The sequence below is a fragment of the Cygnus atratus genome, chromosome 8 (assembly GCF_013377495.2).
Source record: "Cygnus atratus isolate AKBS03 ecotype Queensland, Australia chromosome 8, CAtr_DNAZoo_HiC_assembly, whole genome shotgun sequence".
Taxonomy (NCBI): Eukaryota; Metazoa; Chordata; class Aves; order Anseriformes; family Anatidae; genus Cygnus; species Cygnus atratus.
This window is the reverse complement of record NC_066369.1, coordinates 10071126-10084155: the sequence shown is the minus strand read 5'-3', so window position 1 is coordinate 10084155 and position 13030 is coordinate 10071126. Positions and strand designations below refer to the sequence as shown.

General features: G+C 39.1%; 1 protein-coding gene across 2 annotated transcripts in view; it reads right to left on the bottom strand.

Moving 5' to 3' along the window:
- Nucleotides 1–13030, bottom strand: part of KIFAP3 (kinesin associated protein 3) — a 67301-nt gene that overhangs the window by 41402 nt on the left and 12869 nt on the right. For both annotated transcript variants that reach the window (XM_035538256.2, XM_035538257.2), the window contains exon 10: nucleotides 11649–11811. In XM_035538256.2, coding sequence (XP_035394149.1) covers nucleotides 11649–11811 — 163 coding nt within the window. The remainder of the gene's footprint in view (nucleotides 1–11648; nucleotides 11812–13030) is intronic.

Here is a 13030-nt window from a genome sequence, read left to right as displayed (position 1 = left end):
TCTAAAGAAAAAAAAGCAACTTACATGAGTAGGCTATGAAGTATTTAACAGGAAGACTATAAAAACAGCTTAGACAAATGCATAAATGCTTGCTAAGAAAAACATAGATATGCCTGGTCCTGACTCTCTGCTGAAATTTGGACTGAGCACCGTCTTGAGCTCTTCTCTAGCCCCGCATTAGCAGGATACTGGCTATATATGGGGTAACACATACAACTGAATGTTTATATTAGTTAGGCCAGTATGTAATAAGGTCACCAACTCAGAATTGATTCACAGGTCTCATACAGCTCAGAAATATCTTACCTCCCACTTACACTTAAGTTGGACCATCTCTCTCACGCTTTGGCAAAGCATCAAGATCTAAAACAGCAACCAACCCAGTTAAATTTTTCATCTGCATACATCATTGGGAACTGGAATTTCCTTTAAGCAGCAAGAATACGATGCCTTTATCCTGAGAATGCACATTTTGTGTCTTTTTTCAAAATTGAATTACCAGAAAAACCCATGAAACCATTCTGGCAGTTGCTATACAACAGTGAAGTATTCTTTCCTGAAGTATTCTTTTCCTAAAAACATAGCTGACCTTTTGGATCTTTCCGGTGGATCACCTACTGGGGGGAGAGGGAGAGGTAACAAAAAAAACCCACAACTTTTATCTCAACCTTCCACAAATTTATCAGCTAGGGAGAGGATAATGACCAACTTTGAAAGCTGATCAGGCTATTATTAAAATAAAAGCAAAGACCATACTAAAGCATGTGCTAAAGCATACAAATTCTGTTTTAAGCAAACAAAATGAAGTGTTTACTGTCTTTTGTGCTTCTCTGGTGACTGGTCATCTTACCTACTTATCAACTTGTAGTGACATTGTAAATCCAACAATTGCATGGGGAAAAAGAAAAACGCTTTACTATGCATACAGCTAAAGGCTTCTCCTAAGCAAATATAAAAATTTAAAGAGTAAATTATGCCCTCAAATTTCATGGGGTTAGGGAAAAGCTGTTTACACTGCTCTTAACACTTCTTTCCATGCCTCCATTTAAGACTCAAACATCAAGACTCAAATTTAAGACTCAAATTACAATTACACTTCACTGGGTAGTGCAGGAAACACTATGTGAAGTAAAAGGTAAACCAGAATAAGGGAGGAAAGTTGGCTCCCCAGTAACATGGAAAACAGACTAGAGGGAAGTTGGGCCAGATCTTCAGCAGGTACGAACTGGCAGGCAGCCAACGAGAATGATGGTACTTTATACTTGCTTAACCTCTACCCTTCATGTTCCCCCCCCCCTCCTTATTTTTGCAAATTTCATTTGTGCTAAGATAGAGCATCAGTTAAGATAAATCCTTACATTCTGTAGCAACCATAGTTTATTTCCTAGTATTTGTTAATACTACTAGCTTATTTGAAAATAAGACAGCCACAGTAGCAGCCAAAGCCTTCTGTTTTTGGGGAAAGACAATATGCACTCTTCTCTCTTTCCCTTTTTTTCATAGGTCCAGTATGTTACAGTATCATTTCCGATGCCCAAAGAATATCGTAGCTATCAGACAGTGACAGCATTGCTTCTGCTTCTAGATTACCAAAAAAAATCAAAAAGACCTAGACACTCAACCTGAAGTGGGAAAAATACTTAAAACTCAAACCAATTTATTTTGTCTGAATGAAGTCACTTGCCAACGCTTAAATCAGTCTCCGAAAGCATGTTCCATATGGTAGATTTCATGACACACAGAAGGAAAAGACAGCTATAGTTTCAAAAAGAAGAGCCAAATTTAAATTTTCTTGCTCCGCAGTTAACTGACCCATCATCCCAAATTTCCTTGTCCTACCGGCAACTCAGGGAACAGGGAGGGGGTTTGGGATGCTCACGGGCACAGCAAGAAAGTTCTTTTCAAGTGAATAAACAGGAAAAAAATTAATTCTACTAACTTGGAAATGAAAACAAACTATAGAACTAAACTTCAAAGAAAACAGCGTGCAGCTAACCAGCTCTTAAGGATTTAATGGTATAGACATTTTCTTTAAGTTTTGTTTCCCTTTTAATTTCACAGAAAGGACAGAATTTCAGGCTGATTTCCAGAAGTTTGTCGTAAATTTCCCTGTGGAAGCACTTTAGTGGAAAAAAAAACAGAAACCTCCCACTTCTATCAGTTCTTATGTAAAACTGTGGCAACTCATGATCCAAAGAATCAAACGCTTCAGGAAAATCAAGAGGGGCTTGTTCTTTAGAACAGTCACAATGATTTAAAGCAAATTGTTAATATCATGCTTAATTAGGAAGCATAGAGCCTATTGGAAAGTTGACTGGAAACTGTGCATAACTACTTTGTCTAAAATTAGGAAGAGAACAGATTCAACAGCTACAATGCTATGAACACTAAGCATCATCTTGTAGGCTAAAGATGGTGTAAAAAGGTAGGAAGTGACAGACTGTTTGAAAAAATCCACCAATAAGCCAAATGCCATCCTGTTACACTGGGGCTTCGTTCCCAAAAATATAAACTGCCAGTTATTGACTATGACTTGAACCTGCCAGTACCAAAATCACCTTTTTGTTTTGTTTTACACTCATCTGAATGATGATGAATAAAGCCATAGGTCAGCCATTACTTAGAAACATGGCTGCGAAAATTTCAAACCCTGCCTAGTACCTGGCCAAAGAACAACTTTCCAAAGCACAGAAGCAACACCTTTTTTGCTATTTGTGACCATGGCTGAAGGCCACACATGAAAAAGCAGACACTGCAAGAAAGACTTCCTTATGGGTTGGTACAGTAGGCATCGATTATTCCCCTAACCAGAAAAAGCAAGAGAAAGAAAAGAAAAAAGGTCTTTGCCAAATGCGTTCATAAAAATCACCAAACTTTTGGTGGGGTGCCAGAAAGTTGTGGCCTACAAACGCTAGTAGTTTTGAGCATCAAGCATTTTATGACTGAAGGTGGAATAGCCAAATGGCCTAAAGCAGCAAGGGCAGCCCTGGAAAATAATGGCCTAGTCATTATGGATTCTTCTGGTATTTATGGCAATAAAACATGAATCATAATGAACTCATTGGATATTAAATGTGGGGGTCACAAGTACTTTGATAGGATTTCCAAAAGAATTTACCATTAATTAACCAAATAATTATTTGAAAGTGTTACTGAATTATCCTTAGTTCTTATACAGCCATTCCAGAGAAATTGGTCATTCCCAGCTGAGTGCAGTTAATGCCTTAACAAACCGGTCATTAACTGCAGTTACTGATTTTGTGGGAATTATTGTGTTATAAAATACACTCAACAGTTTATAGAAACAATACTTAGATTTTTTTTGCAGCTGTAGTTCAGCTGGAGCAGCTGGGATGGAAAAATATCAGGTCCCTCGGGCTGTTTTCACAACTAGTTTTCTGCAAATTAGAGAGGGAAATAAATACACGATGGGTTCTGAGTTCAAAATGGCTTCAGATTTTTAGCCTTTGAACATTAATAAGAAGCCATGTGCCAGTTCTGTGGACCAGCGCCTGAATCCTATGTTTCATTCTTACTGAGGTTAAAGATCGAATGGTACCAGTAGCAGAAGCTAAAGAAAAAATGATTTCTTGATAACAAGATCTGGTCCTAACATTATAGTTGAGTTTGTGAGCTTAAAATGAAGAGATCCTCTGTTCGCTCCACAATAACAAAAGAGAAACCCTGAAGCTGTAAAACTGAAATGCCAATTTGAGTTTCAGCAGCAGCATTCAGCTTTCAAATGCTAAAGTAACAATGAGGATATAAATTATGGATTAAATTATTCAAATGTAAGAGTATCAGTAATTCAAGTAGCCATCATTTCTAATGGAATCATCAATGTCTGCACTTCAGATATGAAATATACCCTATCCAACTCACGTGCAAAACATTAACTACGCTAAATCAAAACCAGAACCTAAAAGAATTACCTCTTAAAATGGCAGAGTGAATCTTTGTTTCAGCTTCAAATTCTGATACTCTTAAGTCAAAGCTGTTACAACAGTAGGCAAATAATAAATATAGGCGGATGGAAATGTAACAAACTGAACATCTTATTCATACACTGTCTCACACTGCTGTCAAAACTTTACTTACATTGAAGTTAAGAGTTCATTCATTCATATGTATCATAATTAATAGGGATCTTGGGGGGGAAGTGATAAAAAGGTAACTCAATTTTTCTGTCCGGTACAATTCCTTGCAACCAACTCTGCAACAGTTGTGCTAAGTTGCTCCACGTGTGGTTTAGACACACATTGGTTTGATTTACATATGTAAATATAAATCATATTGGATATATCACTTTGTTTTATCAAGAGAACCTGAAAGAAATTGCAAGTCTGCTCATACTCAAAAAGACTAGGCTATGTAAATAATGCTATGATATTAATTACCAATAACCCTTCTTGTGCCACCTTTGTGTTTGAAACTCGTTTCCTACCATAAGCCTACCTTAAAATCCAGATTTCTGTGTCCTCCCTTCCCCCATCCCTCCCCAAAGAGCTAAGCACATGCCACATCTGAAATATGGATACACTTCTTTTCTAGGAAACAAAGAAGGAACTATAACAGTAATTTCTAAGCCAATGAACTAATAAACGACTAATTTTGGTTGAGTTATTTAATGTTACAGCTACAGACAAAAATGAAGCTGCACATCTGGAGCACTAGATTCAATTTCTTTGCTTTGAACTCTACACAAAACAGACTGAAAAATACACAGTAAGCTCCTCACCCACAGCATTGCTGCTTAGACAAGGAGAAAAAGCACAGCCACTGAGTAGTACACCATATGCTGCTAAATTTAGATATATCCTTTATTGAAACTTACCTCGCTTGAGGTTTAAATTGGATATCAGAAAGAACATCTTTATGGAAACATTGGCTAGGCATTGGAACAGGCTGCCCAGGGAAGTGGTCGAGTCCCCATTCCTGGGGGTATTTACGAAACGTGTGGATGTGGTGCTTACGGGCATGGTTTAGCGGTGGACTTGGAAGTGCTAGGTAGACGGTTGGCCTTGATGATCTTAAGGGTCTTCTCCAACCTAAATGATTTTTGATTCTAAGAGTAGAAGTGCCCAATCCTTAGGGAGATTCTCCAGGAAACTAGAGTTGGTTGGTTCTGTTCTGTCATGCTTTAGGCATCCAAGTTGTGCCCTCTAAAGCTTCAGATGTAAACAGTTCATGCAGAAGACTAGGTTACTTTCTACTGAGAACTATTAACTTGCTCTTGAAATTATGCAAAGAAACAACTAAAATAATTCACTTAATTAAGCAGTCACATATTGTAAGCTCCACAGTAGAAATACAGGCTCAGGGGATCTCCTTTGCATTCATTAGATTTGCAAGTTTCCAGAAACTCAGCCTCCTCATCTTTAGACTACTGCCATCTCTCCACTCCTGCCCTTGCTCCTGCCATAAGCATTTCTATTTTTCAGTCACCTCCCATGAAGTTTGTTTCTTCTTCCACTCACCTGAAGTATTAAGGCTTAGTATTAAGATCAGCAATGTTCCACCTGTAAGAGCTATAAAATTGCAATATACTTTGTTTCTAACTCAACAGTACTAAAATAGAGTCAAAAGTCTTAGACAATAGTTCTTAAAAACTTGCAAGCAAATACAGAAACGGTATAAAAATTTCAGTTATTCCTTCCTGATAAATCACTGCAATCTGCCAGTAGCATAAAGTAGGGATATAGGGAAAGCTTTTAGCATAAAAATAGAGTTAGTTGGGATTCTATTTCTGCTTCAAACACAGTATTGATACTGAAGAATCTCTACTTTGTTTTATATTCCTCCATGTCTGAAGCTAGTTCTTCTTTAGTAATACTAAAGTTGCCCGTCTAAGTCACCCACTCTCCTTAAGTCAGTTAGACATGCTACTTTTATTTGGACATCTAATAGGAAATTACAAGTTGAATGCTAAAGAGGGTTTTTCTGTTGTTTTTGTTTGTTTTGTTACTTTGTTTGTTTTAAAAACGATGGCCATACTTACCACAAATGATAAAAAAAAAGCAACCATTAAAATAAATCCCTAAATAATTACTGCTTTCCAACAGACTGGTCCCTGTAGCTGAACTGTTACTTAATGTGCTACAGCCAGCCTCCGCTATAAAGGAATGGAGACACCCCAGGCAATATTCACACAACAAGGATTGGAACCAGCTGCTACAGAGCCACCTTAGAAAAAAAAGGTTTCTCAATTTAATTGGGAAAACAGGAGGAAGCATAAATTTTACTGCCATTAATAACTTCAAGCAATCCCGATATGACTTTACCTCACCCTGATGGCTGGACATGTGCTTTTTGTTAGGGTCTTTGCCACATCTGACCCCTATTGTTTGCTCACTTGATCAGGTAAGAAAAAGTATGTTTCTTTACACGATAAACGAGGCCTATTAAAATCAGAAAAAACACTGCAGTAGCCTATAAGAAGCTCCATTTTCCAACAGATGTGTGAAGCTCCATAATAAGTTCATTACAAAAAGGCCAAGTGAACTCATAAAGAGAACACATCTACTTTAAGCCTTCTTAAAAGAAACTTTCATAAAAGGAATCAAACATTAAAAAAACCACAGCACTCCGTTAATTAGAAAGCAAACTACTTCTTGGGTTTTTAAACAGCAGTCAACATACAACACGCCTTGGCTGCATACCGTTATCAAGACCTGATTGTTAAGAAACCAACATACAACCATTTGGCAATTCTTTGATTGCTCATTAAACGTAACTCATAAAGAACAGAAAAATATCAGAGGAATTTCAGCAGTTTCCAGAAAATCAGAAAATTTGATATTAGAAAATAAAACTCTCTTAAAAAAATCTGTCAGTGAATCCAGTGAAAACACTCTTCCGTAAATCTCAGACTGACAAAGTCACACCCTGCTCTGGCTACCTTCAGCTCAAATAAAGAACTCACACAAAGGGAAAGTCTGACCTACTTTGGAGTTTGCAAACTGTCGCACAACCCTTAGATTTCTACCTAAGATCAGGTGGCTATTACTTCCACTATGCTGACAGAATTTCTTGGTGTTTCAAGACTTGAAGAGCATCAGGTCAGGACCCTCACGTTAATAAAATATCCAGGCTCAGTACATGCTGTGACCAGCAACACTCTACTATTGCTACTTAGGACTGATCACACTGTATTTCAGAGCAATGTATAACAAACACTTCTTGGCTAAAGAGAAATCCACAAAGGCAATTTTCTTTCAGTTACGGTAATCTGTACTGGAAAACATAACCCGAGATGTTTACAATCTGAAATCCTTTTGAGAGGGAACACCTTGGCACTGTGTAACACAACCCCATGAACAACCCTTCTACACTCCATGTCCCATCTGAGACGGATCTGTAACTGGCAGTGTTTTGCAACCCACCCATTTTTCAGCTCACCAATCTCTGTGTTTCATCAGATCTTGATTTTCAAAAACAGCTTATAATTCTGAGCAACCATGATAAGATCCTTCTGTCTGACTTCCAAGCATATTGGGTTTTCATTCTTTAAACACGGCTTGCGCTGGGAAGTGAATGAAAACAGAGCGGCATTTCAAGACAAATAGCATTCAGTACCCCTAAGAACTGTCCAGCAGCTCAAAGGGACAAACGCACATAACACAAAATTTTTGCTCCCTGCATGCAGCCAGAGCTACTCTTTCAAGGAAATCTTCCCTGCTCATTTTACCTCTTGAGCAGCAGCACAGCTCCCACTGTAAGAGCTTCCACACCATTCCCTAGCATTTCTATCATTTGGAGAGGAACACCTCACACAGGAGGACACACAAACCCCAGTAGTGCTTGCCACACCTACTGCCAGGAGCTTCTTCTGAACAGGAGTCCACCAAGAAGAGATTGCATCCTGCCATCACACAAACGGCAGCACTCAACTGGTTCTGTTGTACAAGCTGCCTGCTGTTCTCATGGAGAATGGAGAACTATTTGTCTCACTTCACGAACGCTAAGAAACCACTCAGACACAACACAAAAGAGCAGCCTCATTAGAAGAATGTGAATCACAAGCTGTGCATGTATTTAAGAGCCGTACTAAAAATTTTGCATTTGGTTTGGCCAGTTAACTGAAAAACAAAGTGGATTTGGTCCAGACAAGAAGTTATTTTATTCTTCCTTGTAGACAATGTTTTTCTCCTGTTTGCTGCCAGGGCATTTACTTTAGAAACCAATCACACAAGGCTAGGATTATGAAAAAGGGTAACATTTCCCTTTTGTCCAACACTGGAAGAATGCTCACAGGGATTAAGAAAACAAATTCAGATCCTTTCTTTAAAGGTTCAGCTCTACACTTCACCCTTTCAATGACAATACTTTCCACAAGCAAATAGACTAGCCATCAAACTCTACTGTACTTGCAGCAAGTCACTCGTACGCTCCGCATGAATTATGCCATGCAGAGCAAAATGAGAGCAGTGCAAGAGCAAAGCAAGCTTCCACACAATATTCTGTTGCGTACAGCTTTGGTCTCTCTTTCCAAGGTGATGATTAAAGGCACTGAATCTGGGTTTTTCACATCTCAGGAAAGCAAGTAGTTTAACCACTTGTTGAATTTACCCAAATTCTCACCTTAATCCACTGAAATTACACTTCTGGCACATAAAACAATCACATGGTGAATGGATAAAAAAGAAAGATCACTAAAAACGATTTTTAAGTACTTAAGCAAGGCCACCAGCACAAAGTTCTCAGCAAGACCCTGGTGACCACCAAGTACAAGATTTTATTAAAGAAGTGAAGTCACACAATTAACAAAATCTCTTTCCATACTTCTTCAAGTAGCTCATGTATGGAAAAACCTGAATACAACAGGCTATATCCCATAGGCCTCCACAGCTCTGCTCCAGCTTCTGATCAGCAAGTCTGAAGCCAGATTTCCCTCAACTGCACCCAGTTCTTTGAGATTGAGCATAATAAAGATCAGCTGTAGTTGATTAACTTGGGTGCCTGGAGGGAACAAGAGGAGTTTTGTCACATACAATACTTCAGACTTGTGAAGAGAAGCCGCGAAAACTAGCAAGTAGTGTTGACTGGCAAAGCTAAATGGGGAAGCAGGCACTGGCACTACTAAAAAGAAAAGGCTAATTAAAATGGAAACAAAACTAAGCAGAATTTCTTGTGTCTGTGCTTTCAACAGCAGCCTCAACATGCTGGAAAGAGAGGCAAAGATGATGGTCCTTCTCTAATATATCCATGCCATACTCGGTCCATTCCTTTGCTAGCTCAGTTGAAGCCATTCCACCTCTTCCACTTTCAGACTCAAACTACGTTTGCAGCCCTCCTGCTCCCAAGCCACCACGAGTCGCTTGGCAAAGCTGCACATCCTCCAGGACTGCAGACTGTCGAAGAAAGTCATCTCAGCGCTAAGTCCTAAACTTCTGCTTGACAAATCCTGTCCTTTCCTTCCTTGCAATCTCAGCTCTCCCCTTAAACACCTACTACACTTAATTTATACTCATCTCAAACCCAGAGCTAAAGACTGAAAGGCACAGCATGCACAAATGTTAAATTTCAGTAGGCTGAGTCAACAAACTTGACCTCTTGGCATTAGGATCTGTATGGTAACTTGTCAACAGCTGCTGAGATGTGTTAGCACTTTAAGGTGACCTGCAAATGTAAGCCGAAGGGTACTGACTTGAATAATGTGTGTTTAATGCCCAAGTAACCTGCATAAAAGGGGCACCTGGCACATGATTATTTTATTATTAAGGTTACAGCCTTCCTTGAGCCAGGATACACAAAGTGATGAGTTGGAGAAGTATATGAATCGCCGTATCAAGACAGGTCTCGCGAATCACAGAGCTGACTTAAAAAAACAAAGTAATTGACAATATTTCCACCTACATTTTCTAATTAGCACACCACAAAATAATTATCCAATGTTTCTACAGGGAGGGAGATAGGTCAGACTGCACTTGCCTCCAACCACAAAAAAATGGGTTGAAATCTTCCAACTCAAGGGAAGAAGGACTGTCCACGCAGTCAAGTACTTCCAGAAGCTTCACTGTCTGTGCTAGCAAAACTTGCCATAGATCACCTTAACAGCCACTTCAGGAACAGACTGTGATTTTAGCAGCCAGATCTTCTGAAGAGGCCTACGCTCAAGTCCAAGCAAATGGCATTTGAAGAGAAATTCTCCTCTCCACATTAGAATCAGACACTAGAAAGCAGATATCTAACTGCTGAGTTTAGTCTGACTCTAGTATCAAATGGGGGATTCTTGGGAGCAGGGACTTCGGTGATATGAGTTATGCCATTGCCTGGGGTGACTCGTACCCAGAAGCCATCATCCAAGCCGAACCAGACTACCTAGCAAGACCCCTCTCAGATGAGATAGAATATATTTTCTGACCAGCTTCCACCTTCTCAGTCTACTTTTCTGAGAATTGTCACTGTCACCAGGATAAGGAAAAAAAGTATAAAGAGGGATTCCAAATGCCATTTTTCTTCTTCCTAGCTCAGCCCAGGGGAGGATATTAAGTAAAAACATGATTGTGAGGCAGAAAGCATAGAAAGATCTAAGGAACTTCAGAATGTATCAGATAGCCACTACATTAATCACTGACAGGATTAGGGTTTCCAAATCAGTGTAAGTGTTCGTGGTATTAACTTGTATACTAAACAGCAATAAGGCCATGCTGTGGCTGATTGTAAAATTGAGAAAGCGAATAATCCCTAGAGACTACACAAAGGTAGAAGAGAAAGCTCAGTTTCACTGTTGCATTCCACTTGTTCCATTACATCTGGATACACCAGCTGCGTTGGACTGAATATATCCCAAACCCAACATATCACGGAAAACTTAAACAATGTCTTGCAGTGTTTTATGCATTTAGGGCTCCACAATACAAGATCCTCAACTCCCACTTAAAAATGAGCACTCAGCAATCCTTACAGCCAAATCATACTAAACATTTTTGTAAATCTACCGGAGCAGCTTCTAGATAGCATCAGCCAAAGAACATACAGGGAGTAATAAAAGCTCCGTCTCGAGAGCTCAGCACACAACAGTGATCAGATAATCCTCTGCTTTTTCTGGCCTCCTTATTATCTCCATAGATTTCCCCTATAGGCAACAAAAAGTTTTGCTTGCATCAGAAGTATGCACGTGATCGTAACATAAATTAGACCGTCAAGCTGGAAGTCTATAAATCAGTACTGTCTAGAGTTGAGGCTGACAATGCTAGGAAGCTTCTGATCTTTTTATTTAGACCACTATGGTAACGTGAGGCAGAACATATAACCAGCTTCATAAAAACCAGAGGTAGCTGGTAGCTTCATCAGCTAAGCTCCCTGAAGTGGTTGGCTATTTTTCCTAGGTGTTCCTCTAATATTACAAGCATCACCCATGTGTCAGCTCAAATGATTCTCAGTTAGCAATCAAAGCTATTTTTAAAGACCAGAAGACTCATTCAAGAGCTTAAGAGAACCTAGGAATAAATCTACTGGGAACTGCATTATTTTAGACTTCCATCTAAACCTTCATCTGGAAAGATGATTTGAATGATAAAAAGTTGGGTGTGGTGAGAGTTCCTTGGCAAAGAGAGAAGCGACCCAGCAATTTTTAGGCACACTACATCATGATGCGAACAGCTTTGCTATCCCTGCTGAAACGTCTGTGTTGGAACAAAACATACCTAGGAGCGCAGTGAGTTTGGGGAGCAGACCAACTTGCACCATTTTATTTCTCAGGCCTGTGTCAAACGAGAGATTTAGTAAGAGCCGAAGAGTGATGTTCAGCAGGTCTTCATGTTCACAAGGTACCATTTTCACAAGTTTTTCAACAATATCCATTTCTACCTGTATATCAAGAAAAAGAAAAACCCATAATCCATCCAAATTTAGCTTTGTCTTCCAGGTAAAAGCCCTCTCAGTGTGCTACAGATTCACATGCAACCATGCACACGTGGACATGCAATTTGTACCCGCAACAGTAACCATCAATACATTTTCACCTCAAGCAGCTTCACATACATCTTCGTGCTTGAAGTATTCTAGATTGGTTTGCTGTGTCACGTTGACTTTAAAAAATTCAGCCAAACAGTTCAGATGCCTTGGAAATATTCTCCATGATTAGAATACTGTAAGAATGTCATCTGAAGAAATCACTTGCAAGACTAGATAGGGGTGGAAGGCAGGCATACATGGAGAGTGGTGAACCAATTTAAGTGGGAGCAACCGATGTTAAAGTAAAAGAGATACCCCACCAAAAAAGCCAGAATTGGCATCCAAAAGGAGCTTGAGACCTTTCCTTACGAATCTGAAATGAACCCCTAGCCAGAGCTTTGCATGCGCTCTCAGAACAGACACGAGCCTTCCTGTATTTTAATTTAATAGAAGTATGAAAGTCATCTTGAAACATGTATCACTTCCAAATTAAAAAGTGGAATCTAGGAACTGAGAAGCGGTATCAGATCCTGAGATCATGTTCACATTACCAGCCAGAAAAGACATCTGAGCTTTGACTGGCAAGACTTCAGAAAGCTTTTTATCGTCTTTTAAACATCATTTCTCTGCTTTTATTTGATAAAAATCTTTTAAAAGCATTCTTTGTCTCCCAGAACCTTCTTTGGCGAGAAGGAGCAACATAAAATTATTCTGTATTCTTCAAACTTATACATGGATGTAACTGGCCCTCCAGTTAAAAACACACAGAGAATTAATTCTAAAAAAAGAAATTACAGTTCTCCTCACATGGTATGGGGCAATAATCAAACAACTGGATACCTTAGATCAAAAACAATCAGATACCAAGAACTCCTACTTCACTGCTTTGAATTTAATACAGCACTTGAATACCAAAGGAAAGAATGTGCTATAAATAAGCGGATTATTTAGTTTTACTTAGAAACAGACATTGCACAACTAGTCTTAGCTCACTTTTGCCTTCAATATTTGTGTGTTATAGCCTAATAAACGTATTAGAACATCTCCTTCATAGGTACCTTCCTTAATAAGGCTTTGGAGGAAAAAAAGCATGCATCTTTTATCAAACAGAAAGCCGACTTGTAGTATACAA